Source organism: Hemitrygon akajei, unplaced genomic scaffold (genome assembly GCF_048418815.1).
Source record: "Hemitrygon akajei unplaced genomic scaffold, sHemAka1.3 Scf000111, whole genome shotgun sequence".
NCBI classification, from domain to species: domain Eukaryota; kingdom Metazoa; phylum Chordata; class Chondrichthyes; order Myliobatiformes; family Dasyatidae; genus Hemitrygon; species Hemitrygon akajei.
The window spans coordinates 94,390-108,226 of record NW_027331997.1 but is presented as its reverse complement, the minus strand read 5'-3'; the positions used below and the strand labels follow the sequence as shown (position 1 = coordinate 108,226).

The following is a 13,837-nucleotide window of genomic DNA, read 5'->3' as shown; positions in this document are numbered from 1 at the left end:
ATTTGCTAATTTATAATTTTACTAATTTGATAATTTATGATAATTACCATAATTAGTTGGTGAGTGGGAGTTCTTCAGAAGTGAAATTTTGATGATGCAGAGTTTGTAGGTGCCTGCAAAACTAAAAGTTGAAAGATAACTGGTGCAGGGAACCTTGGTTTTCAAGAGATATCGAGGCCCTGGATATTTTGCTCCTCTCAATGCCTCAGACTGAAGGGTGCTACAATATCATAATTCCACACCGTGAGCTCATCCGACAATTTTTTCAGTTGTCTTCTCTTGGTTTCTAAAAGCTTCCCAATAGTTTCTGCTCTTTTGTTTGCCCTCTCTTTGGCTTTTATGGTGGCTTTGGCTTCTCATTTCAGCCACGGTTGTGTCCTTCTGCCTTTCCAATGCTTCCAGTTCTTTGGGATATATCTACCACGCACCTCCCGAGTTGCTCCCAGAAACTCCAGCCATTACTGCTCCGTCGTCATTCCTACCAGATTCCCCTTCCTGTCAAGTTTGGCCAGCTTTTCTGTCACAGAAACATGGAGAAGGTCAGAACAGAAACAAGCCCACTCTGTACGATCAGAATGGTAATCTATACGGGAGACAAAATAGATGGGGGAGGTTTAAAATAGTAGTTTAGCATCTGTATTTGCTCAGGAGATGGACACAGGTGAGGCAAGGCAGCATCAACTTCATGGACCCTGTACACATTACAGAGGTGGAGGTGTTTGCTGTCTTTAGGCAAATTAGCGTGGATCAATCCCCAGGGCCTGACAAGTTCTTCCCCAGGACCCTGCGGAAGACAAGTGCAGAAATTATTGGGGCCCAAGCACAGATATTTAAATCATCCTTAGTGACAGGTCAGGTACTGCAGGATTGGAGGACAGCCGATGTTGTTCCACTGTTCGAGAAGGGCTCTGAGGAGAAACGAGAAAATGTTACGTTTGTGAGCTTGAGATCAGTAGTGGGAAAGTTATTAGAACGTATGTGCAGGAACCGGATATATAAGTATTTGGATCGATTTGGACTGATTAAGGATAGACAGCATGGTTTTGTGCATGGTAGGTCATGTCTGACCAGTCTTATAGAGTCTCTCGAGGAAGTTATCAGGAAAGTGGATGAAGACAAGGCAGTGGACGTTGTCTACATGGACGTCAGCAAGGCACTTGACAAAGTCTCATATGGGAGTTTGGTCAAGAAGGTTCAGTCATTCAGCATTCAAGATTAGACAGTAAATTGGATGAGACACTATCTTTGGGAGAAGCCAGAGTGGGGTAGCAGATGGTTGCCTCTCTGACCGGAGGCCTGTGACTAGTGGTGTGCCACAGGGATCAGAGCTGGATCTGTTGTTGTTTGTCATCTATATCAGTAGTCTGGATGATAAGATGGTTAGGGATCAGCAAATTTGTGGATGAAACCGAGACTGGGGATTCAGCGGACTGCAAGAAGACTATCATGGCTTGCAGTGCGAACTGGACTAGGTGGAAATATGGCTTGAGAAATGGAAAACAGAATTCAATGCAGACAAGTGCGAGGTGTTGCATGTTGGTGGGACCTACCAGGGTGGGTCTTACACAGTGACTGGTCGGACATGGAGGAGTGTTGTTGAGGAATGGGATCTAGGAATACAGGTCTATATTTCACTGAAACTGGGGTCACAGTTCAATAGGGACGGAAAGAAAGATTTTGTCACATAGTCCTTCATAAACCAAAGTACTGAATGGTATGTTATGTTGACTTTGTACAAGACATTGGTGAGGCCTAATTTGGAGTATTGAGTGCAGTTTTGGTCAGCAACCTACAGGAAAGATGTCAAGACTTTGAAAGAGTTCAGAGAAAATTCACAAGGATGTTGTCAGGTCTGGAGGACTTGGGTTATAAGGAGAGATTGAACAAGCCAGGACTTTATTCCTTGGAATGTAGAAGATTGAGGGGAGATTTGATGGAGTTATATGACTATTTAGAGGTTTATAGATAGGGTAAAAGCAAGCTGGCTTTTACCACTGAGATGGGGTGCGACTACAACCAGAGGCCATGGGTTAAGGGTGAAAGGTGAAATGTTAAGGGAAACATGAGGGGAAACTTCTGCCGGGTGAGTTTCCAAAGAGATCACCAGCTCATAACCCAGCACGGATGGAAAGCGTGCAGGGGAACCAGCTGGATTCGAACTCAGGAGCTTTCATCCCGAAGTCTGGCTTTGATGCCACTACGCCACCAGCCAGGTCAGGAGATATTGACATGGCATTGAAACTGTGGCACTTTAAATTAACATTACATAAAGGAAAACCCTAGCTGCGCATCAACAAAGGCTATTTACGTGAGAGGGTTTCTGTTACTGTGGGGCCAGGCACCCTTTCAGCTCAATGGGAAGAGGGAATAATTCAAATGGACAGAGTCAAACAGAGCCAAGTCACAGATTGGAGATGGCATAAGTGCCCCATTCTTACAGAACATCAGAGGGTTTGAGGGTCATTCCAGATACCAGCACTGTGCCCAGTTAGAAGGAGAATTCGCTCTCCAATGTGTTGAACTTTACTGTAACAGTGTGATGTCAGATCACACCTTGGCAACTCAAGTGATCTCATCTCAAATGTTGTCCTTCACCCACTGATGGATTTTTAAATCTTTTTACAGGTTAAAATCGACAAGGAATTTGTCTATGGGAATTCAAACACAACACACCAGTTGTGCTGTCTCTGTCTAGATATTTAAGGAGCAAGAGATTCAACCAGCCATCCTTCCTGCTCAGACTGTGGGGAGGGATTCACTCGGGCATCTGACCAACTGACACGTCTGTCATTTTACACAGGGGAGAGGCCGTTCACCTGCTCAGACTGTGAGAATGGATTCACTCGGTAATCTCAACTGAAGGTTCACGCTGGGTAAGGTCATTCATCTGTTCTGTGTGTGGGAAGGGGTTCAGTCAGTTTTCCCACCTGTGGGCACACCAGTCAGTTCACACTGGGCAGAGGCTGGTCATCTGCTGAATTTCTGGGGATGGATTCACTCGGTCATCTGGCCTAATGGCTCACCAGCGAGTTCACAACGGGCAGCGGCTGTTCGCCTGCTCAGAATGTGGGAAGGGATTCACTTGCTCATCTAAACTGAAGGTACATCAGCGTGTTCACACTGGGGAGAGGCCGTTCACCTGCTCAGACTGTGGGAAGGGATTCACTTGCTCATCCACACTGAAGGCACACCAGCGAGTTCACACTGGGGTGTGGCCGTTCACCTGCTCAGAATGTGGGAAGGGATTCAGTCAGTCATCTGATCTACAAAAACACCACCGAGTTCACACTGGGGAGAGGCCGTTCATCTGCTCAGACTGTGGGAAGGGATTCAGTCATTCATCCACCCTACACAGTCACCAACGAGTTCACACTGGGGAGAGGCCATTCACCTGCTCAGAATGTGGGAAAGGATTCAGTCATTCATCGACCCTACACAGACACCAGCGAGTTCACACTGGGGAGAAGCCATTCACCTGCTCAGAATGTGGGAAGGGATTCACTCAGTCATCTGATCTACAAAACCACCAGCGAGTTCATACTGGGGAGAGGCCATTCACCTGCTCAGTCTGTGGGAAGAGATTCACACAGTCGTCCAAACTATTGGCACACCAGTCAGTTCACACTGGGGAGCGGCCGTTCACCTGCTCAGACTGTGGGAAGGGATTCACGCTGTCAACTAATCTACTGAGACACCAGCGAGTTCACACTGGGTAGAGGCTAATCACCTGCTCAGACTTTGGGAAGAGATTCTCTCGGCCACCTTCACCAAATGTGCATCATTGTCAACTCAAACTGGAGTTTCAGGAAGGTATTAAGAAAGAGCAAGAATTCACTGGCAGAGAGGACGGAACCTACTGCCTGAGGGTGGTTTCTGCCCAGAACATTTGGGCAGAACCCGCAGCGTCACAGTAGCAGTCCGAGAGCAGCGTCACATCAGCAGCCAGGAGCAGCGTCACAACCTGCGGTAAGATGCCGAACTTTAAATAATTGTTGAGACTTTCAGGGAAAGGAGCACTGCTGTCACTGCGTTTGGGTTAACTCCGCCATCGGGATCATCGCACACAGGCACTTCTTGAAAACGGCACAAGGCTTAAGAAGAGCTCGCAAACGTTCGAGAGAGTTCACCCAGTTTGGAACCATAATGATCCAGTAGAGAAACGGAGGTGCAGCTCCGAAATCGTCTCCGAAGTCCGACAGGCAGCCAGTTTTTCATCTAATCCTAATGCTAAGGTGGATGCTAATGCTACTGCCTTATGACTAATCTTGACTAGACTAATAACTGACATGACTGATTATTTATGACTACTGACTAATAACTAAGAACTATGAGCTGCCAAACTTGCAAAAATAAAAATAAAAAAGGAAAAAGAAGGAAAGTTGTTTTGTCATTGAATAGAATCCGGTTAACCTGGAGTCCTGAAAAAGGAAGGAAATCAAGTTCAGATAAAACAACATCAAAGCATCACCAAAATTTGTACTCTCACCTGTGAACAGCCTGCAGAGGGAATCAAACATGTCTGATCAAGCTATTGGGAAATCGGTTGAGCAACTCAAGCTGGAGAGAATGACAGCAAAAAGATTGTTTTCTCGTCTGGCCAACAGCATTACCAGGACCTATGAAGACATGTCTGAAAGAGGAGCTCAGAGTGAGTTTCAATAAACTCACAATGGAAGCCGAGAGAGTCATGGAAGCCAATGATGATGCGGAGGCCGGACTCACTGCAGAACGGGAGGCGGAGCTGAACACAGAGAAAGTAGCTGTATCAACTGAACAGCAAAAAGCCGACCTGGCAAAGACGGCAAATGAGTGAGAGTTGAAACTAAAGGAAATCAGAATGCTGATCCAGGAGACTCTTTGGACCAACTTTGGAAATGTTGAGTGGCTCACAGTACCACAAGCAGCAGAGGATGAATGTGAAGACGTCGCTGCTGTACAACCCGATGGCCACCAGGAGGCGTATGGCTTCATGCTTAACCACCTGCAAGGACTGGTAAAGACAGCAAAGGAGGTGGGAACGATGGATCCCGCCAGGGGATCAGAAGCACCTTCAGAGTCGCCTAAAGGGGCTCGAACTCAACGTCCCCAAGTTGGTTTCCAAGAAGGCCCACTTCATACGGGCAAGGAGAAAGGAGGATGCTGAAAGACTAACACCGACAGCATTGGGCTTTTCCTCCAATTTTCCCATGCCAGCCATCAGACTGAAACCGACGTCCCTTCCCAAGTTTCCTGGCAGCAGACGTGATTTTCACAGGTGGAGAAAGGACTGGGAAGCACTCCAGAGGCAGGGAGAGCCGACCGCTTCAAGAGAGGTGAAAAAGGTTCAACTGCTGGACAGTCTTGACGACAAAGTCAGAAGAGACCTTCGCCTCAATACTTATAAAACTGCAGATGACATCTTCCGTGTTCTAGAAAACTGCTGTGGAAATCGAGCATGGAAATCGGAAGTGGGATAGTATTGGCGCAGCATGCGAGCCAAAATGCGCGGGTTGCGGCTGCGGAAACTGCCAGCCAGGCGGCAAAGGAATGACTCTTGCTGAAGAGAGGGAACTTGTATACAAATTCATATAAAATCAAAGCAATAGTGATAAGGGAGAAAGAAAGGCACGAACATTGACTTCTCTAACTTCCGTTAATGCCCCTCCTCCCCTTCTTACCCCATCCCTGACATACTTAGTTGCCCATCACTCTGCCTGTTCTCCATTTCCCTCTGGTGCTCCCCTCCCCCTTTCTTCCTCCCTAGGCCTCTGTCCCATGACCCTTTCCCTTCTCCAGCTCTGTATCACTTTTGCCAATCACCTTTCCAGCTTTCAGCTTCACTCCGCCCCCTCCTATCATTTCGCATTTCCCCCTCCCCCTCCTACTTTCAAATCTCTTAGTATCTTTCCTTTCTGTTAGTCCTGACGAAGGGTCTCGGCCTGAGACATCGACAGTGCTTCTCCCTATAGATGCTGCCTGGCCTGCTGTGTTCCACCAGCATTGTGTGTGTGTTGTTTGAATTTCCAGCATCTGCAGATTTCCTCGTGTTTGCACAATATACGAAGGATACTTCACATTATGGATCATATATACAAAAAAATAAAATCAAAGCAATAGTGATAAGCGTGTACGCTGAAAAGGCATTTGATTCGGTTAATTGGAATTTTCTTTACAGTTTTACATAGATTTGGTTTCCATAACAATTATTAAAACTATACAGGCACTATATGACAACCCTACCACTAGGATTAAAATCAATGGATATTTATCAAATAGTCTTACCCTAGAAAGGGGCACAAGACAGGGTTGTGCATGGTCAGCACTACTCTTCGCATTATATCTGGAACCATTAGCTCAATACATCAGACGAAATGGGGAATTACTAGTAAAGGGACAGAGCATAAATTGGCTTGTTACGTGGATGACATTTTGATCTATCTAGGGCAACCAACATACTCTTTACCTGATTGATGCAATCCTTTGAACAATATGGTCAATTATCAGGATACAAGATCAACACAGATAAAACCCAATTACTTTCATATTACTATAGCCCACCAAGAGAAATTGAAAGTAGATATCCCTGGGCATGGCAAACAGAGTCTTTCAAATATTTGGGCATCATTATGCCAAAAGATTAGGCAACATTATCAGAATGTAATTATCAGCCTTTATATAAAAAAAACATTAAGGAATATATAGCAAGATGGAACCTGATTCCTTTCTTTTAGTTTCAGTTCAAGGATTGAGTCTATTATAATGAATATACTGCCCATACTGTTATAGCTCTTTCAGCCCCTACCAATAGAGATTAATCAAAGTCAATTCAATGAACGGAACAAGATGTTATCAAGGTATATTTGGCAATGTAAAAGGCCTAGAGTTCATCTCAAAACTTTGCAATTAGCAAAGGAAAAGGGTGGATGCGGCCTAACTTCTCTTAGAGGTTATTACTTTGCAGCACAGTTGAGAGCTGTGATGTGCTGGAGCAACGCATCATATGACGCTCAATGGAAAAACATTGAGGAGCGGGTACTTCCCATCCCCATGCAAGCAATTTTGGCTGATAATAACTTGCAAAGGTACATAAATACTATTGATAATCCATGGGTGAAATTGACTCTTAAAATATGACAAACTACTATAAAAGAATATAATCTAGAGGGAGATACTGCAATTTTTCAATGGTGTGCATATGACTCGGATTTTACACGAAATAAATTGGATGCTAGATTTAAGGACTGGACAGCTAAAGGAATAACAGTTCTTTGCAACATAATAAAAGAAGGAACACTGTTCAGCTTTGAAATGTTGAAAGAGAAACATTTAGAAAAACAAGATTTTTATCAGTATTTATAGATGCGACAGTATGTTAATAGGATGCTTAAAATTGTAACCAAGGCAAGTACATGCATGATAGAGCTATTTAGTAAAGCATATAATTCAGATAACGGTAGTAAAATTATTTCAAGCATGTATAAGGGTTTGTCAAATCTTAAAACATATTTGACTTCATACATTAAAACAAAATGGGAGAAGCAAGGAGGGATAATTATATCTGAGGAAGAATGGACAATAATATGGAGGTATCAATGGAAGTGTACCAGTTCTCAGAAATGGAGGGAGTTCGGATGGAAAAACTTGATAAGATATAACCCAGTAGTCTGTCACAAGTATAACAATGTTTAGGTTACGACTAGAGATGACAGGGATTTGGAGTGCGGGGCTATCCAAGGAGAGAAATGTTCTTTCTTGTGAATTTGTAAGAGAGATTTTGTGCTCCTTTGCTGGGGAGATGAGAAGACGCGAATGGAGAGAGTGGGCCCTTTTTCTTTTTTTTTGTTTCCTTTACTACCTCTATAGTCAAAGTAAGAATTATAAAGCTCAATCATTTAATCACATATTGTGTACTGTTTTGTATTTCAGGGTACTGATTTGTTACAGGGGACACAACACACAGCACCCACCCAGACAAGATTTCTTAAGTTTGGCCGGGCTGCGGGTCTATCACCCCCTATATTAAGCTGAAAGCCAAAGCAAGAGTTACATAAGGTTAGATTAAAGGACACTCAGGCTGTTTACAAGAAGGGTCAGAGCCGTCTCTATTTCCTGAGGAGACTGAGGTCCTTTAACATCTGCCGGACGATGCTGAGTCTGTGGTGGCCAGTGCTATCATGTTTGCTGTTGTGTGCTGGGGCAGCAGGCTGAGGGTAGCAGACACCAACAGAAACAACAAACTCATTCGTAAGGCCAGTGATGTGTCTGGACTCTCTGACGGTGGTGTCTGAAAAGAGGATGCTGTCCATGTTGCAGGCCATCTTGGACAATGACTCCCATCCACTCCATAATGTACTGGTTAGGCACAGGAGTACATTCAGCCAGAGACTCATTCCACCAAGATGTAACACTGAGCGTCATAGGAAGTCATTCCTGCCTGTGTCCATCAAACCTTACAACTTCTCCCTCGGAGTTTCAGACACCCTGAGCCAATAGGCTGGTCCTGGACCTATTTCCACTTACCCCTAGACATTGATAGAGCTTGTTTCTTATTATTATTATTCCTACACTTCTATGTTTATTATTGCTAACCTGTTTTATATGTGTATTTGCATTATTGGTATTGTTTTGCTTATTTTACTAATAAACACCTTTAGCTAAAGTGATTTGATTACCAAATTGGGGGGCCGGTGAATCGGGATCGATTTCCCTTATCTGATCTGGTTGTGTGAGAAACCAGAAAGACAGGCAGCAGAAATGGATGTTGACGAGTTTCTGTTAAACCCTGTGGGTTTAAAGAAAGCTAAAAAGTCTGAGTTGTGGGAAATGGTGGAGTCCTTGGAACTCAAGGAGGTTAAGAAAGGGATGACGAAGGCAGAGATACAACGTAAGATAGCTGAACATTGTCACGATGCAGATATTCAAGGCGGAGTTGTTAGAACACTTTCCTGTAGGGAAAGGGGAGATCCAGTTACGTCTGGAAGAGAATTAAGTTGGAGGTGGAGGAGGCAGTAAAACAGCGACAGTTTGAGAGGGAGAAATGGCAACACGTGGATAGCGGGGCAGACCGCGGGGAAAAGTTTAATGTTAGTCAGGAGATTAGGTCAGTACCTCCATTCGAGGAGACGGACATTGATCGGTACTTCTTGCATTTTGAAAAAGTGGCCGCGAACCAGAAGTGGCCTAGAGATAAGTGGGTGGTGTTGTTACAAAGTGTACTTAAAGGGAAGGCTCAACCTGCATACGCAGCATATATGTCTGATTTGGTTAAAAAGGAATGCAATCCTTTTGGGTCAGATGGACTTGGTTCAGTGAAGAAAGGGTTAACCTTGGCACCAGAGAAAAATGAGGATTCTCAGTCACTTGTGTTAAAAGTTAGTGATGAGATAAAAGCTGGTGAGATGGATGTTATTGAAGATACTGAGGGAGAAAGTGTTACTGGACTTTTGAATAAAGTAAATGTAAAGTCAGGTTTGGTTCCAGGACTGTTGTGCAAAGGGAAGGGATCATTAATTAAACAATGGTTTGTTAACAAGGTGTTTGTTTTGAAACTTAGGATGCACAACTTGGTGATGTTGCTCAAGTATGTGATTTGGAGAGGCAGAACTTGAAGTGTTGTTTTGGCCCAGAGAGACCATCTGCTAGTGTCATTAAGGAAATTAATCAAATTAAAGATCCTGAAGATAAAATTAATGACCTGCTTAAAATTAATGAGTGGTGTGGAAGTTCAGAAAATGGGCTTAGTTTAGAAAACATTGGTGATAAGCTTTGTTTTCTGGACGAAGCTTGTGAAAGTTAAAGATGATATCATAGTAGGTTGACTGAAAGTTAAATTTAGAAGTAAAATAGAGATTACTATTTGCACAAACTTCTGTAATGTACTACATTATAATCACTCATGTATTGGTTCACTCTTTGTGATATACACCTAAGCTAAGAATTAACTCCACTGTAGAAAAAGAATTACTGTCACTTATCCTGGCATTACAGCATTACAGCATTTGTCCAGCACAGAAACCAGTGATAGTTTATACTGATCACAACCCCTTGGTATTTTTGACAAACATGAAGAATAAAAATAGATGGTTATTAAGTTGGAGTCTGTTGTTACAAGAATATGATATGAAAATACAACATGTAAAGGGAAATGATAATGTAATTGCTGATTGTTTATCTAGGTGTTAATTTGAAAGTATATCTGTGTTATCCTTGTAGTTAAAAACCACTTCTGTATTAGATTAGACTCTGTAATGTGCTTTACTAGTTAATCTTCACCCCGGTTAAAATTCTTTGAAGGGTGGGGGTGTTCTGTGTGCTGAACAGACCAGATGGAAATGGGGTCCAGAGCTGACCCTCCCCCCCCCCCCCACCTTTGAGGACTATGCTGCTAAAGAGAGAGAGAGAGAGAGAGAGAGAGAGAGAGAGAGAGAGAGAGAGAGAGAGAGAGAGATGAAGAACAGAGGTAGAGACATCTGCTACAGATTAGAGAGAGAGAGACAACTGATTTATGTATTATGGCTTCTTCACTGATGGAAAGGTAAACAAAACCTTTTGCTGCAGGGACACTTCTTTCCTCGTTAACATTCCTGAGGAGACATCAGGAGTGGCCTAGTTTGATGGACATAGACATATTGAGTTGATGGATGGCTGATACCCTGTCAGTGGGGATAAAAGACGGGTCTGGGGAGACACCCTCAGACACACCAGTGGTCACTGAAAGAGTGTTGTGCACCCACAGGAAGGTGGGGGCTTCGAGGACCGAATCAGGAGATCGGTCACAAAAGCTCACAGTGTGACGGCAGGGCTGGTGGGGGCTTGTGTGTGTGTCCACTCATGCCAGAGTGACGAGTCCACCACGGAAGAACAGTCCAGCTGAGAACGGAGGGGTCATAACCGAATGTCCACAATGGTACAATGGTACAAGAAGACAACAGAAGGTTTGCCTGCTGCAGCTGCTCAATCTCATGCTCGCTCTCTCTCACTCCCTCTCTCTCTCCTCTCTCTCTCCAACAATTGCAGCACAGCAATGGTACCTCAGCATGGACGAACTGAACTGAACTTTATATTCTCTTATGACTATTCATTTACCCCTAGACATTCATAGAGCTTGTTTCTTATTATTGATTATTATTCCTACACTTCTATGTATATTATTGCTAACCTATTTTATATGTATATTTGCATTATTGATACTGTTTTGCTTATTTTACTAACAAACACCTTTAGTTAAAGTACCACCAGACTCCAACGTATCCTTCCATTTCTGCTGGTCTGTTAACCCAGTTACGGGGTACGTAACAGCATAATTTACTTAGTATTATTTAATTATTTATGGTTTCATATTGCTATATTTCCTATTCTTGGTTGGTGCGACTGTAACGAAACCCAATTTCCCTCGGGAACAATAAAGTATGTCTGTGTCTGATTACTGAGTGAATTGCTTACCACATTCACAGCAGATGAACGGACACTCCCCGGTAAGAACTCAATGATGCACACTTGGTTGATTTGGCTGAGAAAATCTTTTGCCGAAGTCTGAGCAGGTGATCAGCCTCTACCCAGTGTGAACTCGCTGATGTACCTTCAGTTTAGATGATCGAGTGAATCCCTTCCCACAGTCTGAGCAGGTGAATGGCCGCTCCTCGGTATGAATTCGCTGGTGTGCCAGTAGGTCGGATGACCGAGTGAATCTCTTCCCACAGTCTGAGCAGATGAATGGCCGCTCCCCGGTGTGAACTCGTTGGTGCGCCAGTAGGTCGGATGACCGAGTGAATCCCTTCCCACAGTCTGAGCAGGTGAATGGCCTCTCTACAGTGTGAACTCTCTGATGTACCTTCAGTTGAGATGATTCAGTGAATCCCTTCCCACAGTCTGAGCAGGTGAACAGCCACTCACCAGTGTGAACTGACTGGTGTCTCAGTAACTGAGATGACCGGGTGAATCCCTTCCTACAGACTAAGCAAGTGTACAGCCTCTCCCCAGTGTGAACTGACTGGTGTACCTTCAGCTGGGATGAGCAAATGAATCCCTTCCCACAGTCTGAGCAGATGAACGGCCTCTCTCCAGTGTGAACTCTCTGATGTACCTTCATTTGGGATGACCAAGTGAATCTCTTCCCACAGTCTGAGCAGGTGAATGGCCTCTCCCTGGTGTGAACTCGCTGATGTACCTTCAGTTGGGGTGAGCAAGTGAATCCCTTCCCACAGTCTGAGCAGGTGAACGGCCGCTCCCCGGTGTGAATTCGCTGGTGTACCACTAGGTTAGATGACCGAGTGAATCCCTTCCCACAGTCTGAGCAGGTGAATGGCCTCTCCCCGGTGTGAACTCGCTGATGTACCTTCAGTTGGGATGACCGAGTGAATCTCTTCCCACAGTTCGAGCAGGTGAACGGCCGCTCGCCGGTGTGAACTCGCCGGTGTGCCATTAGGGCGGATGACTGAGTGAATCCCTTCCCACAGTCTGAGCAGGTGAATGGCCTTTCGCCAGTGTGAACTGACTGGTGTGTGAGTAGGTCGGATGACTGAATGAATCCCTTTCCACAGTCTGAGCAAGTGAATGGTCTCTCTCCAGTGTGAACTCTCTGATGTACCTTCAGTTGGGATGACCGAGTGAATCCCTTCCCACAGTCTGAGCAGGTGAATGGCCGCTCCCCGGTGTGAACTCGCTGGTGAGCCATTAGGTTAGATGACAAAATGAATCTTTCCCCACAAATTCAGCAGATGACCAGCTTCTGCCCAGTGTGATCTGACTAGTGTGTCACAGGTGGGAAGACGACTGAATCCCTTCTCACAAACAGAACAGGTGAATGGCCTTGTCCCAGTGTGAACTTGCTGATGTACCTTCAGTTGAAATGACCGAGTGAATCCTTCCCCGCAGTCTGAGCAGGAAGGATAATCGAGTGAATCCCTTGCTCCACATCTTAAATATCAAAAGAGGCAGCAAAACGTGTGTGTTGTGTTAGACATTCCCGTAGACGAATTCCTTGTCATTTTTAAACTGTAAAAAGATTTACAAAATCCATCAATTGGTTTAGAACAACATTTCAGCTGAGATCACTTGAGTTGTCAAGGTGTGATCTGACATCACACTGTTACAGTGAAGTTCAACCCAATTTGGAGAGAGAAATGACCTTCTAACTGGGCACAGTGCTGGTATCTGGAATGACCATCAAACTCTCTGATGTTCTTCCTGTCTCTATAAGAATGCGGCATTTCTGCCATCTCCAATCTGTGCCTTGGCTCAGTTTGACTCTCTCCATTGGTATTATTCCCTGTTCCCACTGAGCTGCATGGGTGCTGGCCCCACAGTAACTGAAACACTCTCACACAAATAGCCGGCAGAGCATTCCAAACACCCACCACTCTCTGTGTGAAAAACTTACCCCTGACATCCACTCGGTATCTATTTCCAAGCACCTTAAAACTATGTCCCCTCGTGTTAGCCATTTCAGCCCTGGGAATAAACATCTGGCTGTCCACACGATCAATACCCCTCATCATCTTATACACTTAAAAATGCTCTAAACATAAAGAATGAAATTATACATTGCTTTGAGTATTTGTCAGAAGTATACAACATTATAAGGGTAAAGATAGGGTAAATGGAAGGAGGATTTTCCACTGAGGTTGGGTGCAATGATAACCAGAACCAGAACCAGAAGTAAGTGGAAAAGTTGAAAATTTAATGGGAACATTTGGAAAAGCTCTTTACTGAAATGGTTGTGAGAGTGTGGAATGAGATGTCAGCACCAGTGGTGAATATGAGCTTGGTTTCACAATTTAAAAGAAGTTTGGATGGGAGGCTGGTGGTAGGGGTATGGAGGGTGATGGTGCAGGTAGTTGCACAGCTTAAATGGTTTTTT

At 44.4% G+C, this 13,837-nt stretch overlaps 2 protein-coding genes across 8 annotated transcripts in view; one reads left to right on the top strand and one right to left on the bottom strand.

Moving 5' to 3' along the window:
• The window catches only part of LOC140723388 (uncharacterized), a gene marked incomplete at its 5' end in the record, with an annotated part of 32,202 nt that extends 26,758 nt beyond the window's left edge, over positions 1 to 5,444 (top strand). Inside the window, 1 exon segment of the mRNA XM_073037970.1 lies at positions 2,994 to 5,444. Coding sequence (XP_072894071.1) covers positions 2,994 to 3,716 — 723 coding nt within the window.
• Positions 1 to 13,837, bottom strand: part of LOC140723385 (uncharacterized) — an 85,336-nt gene that overhangs the window by 44,687 nt on the left and 26,812 nt on the right. For 6 of the 7 annotated variants that reach the window (XM_073037965.1, XM_073037969.1, XM_073037964.1 and 3 more), the window contains one exon: positions 10,419 to 12,972. In XM_073037965.1, the coding sequence (XP_072894066.1) occupies positions 11,531 to 12,652 (1,122 nt within the window). In that variant the 5' untranslated portion in view covers positions 12,653 to 12,972 and the 3' untranslated portion in view covers positions 10,419 to 11,530. Of the gene's footprint in view, positions 1 to 10,418; positions 12,973 to 13,837 lie in introns of those variants that run through there. The other variant, XR_012097876.1, reaches the window with a different exon arrangement.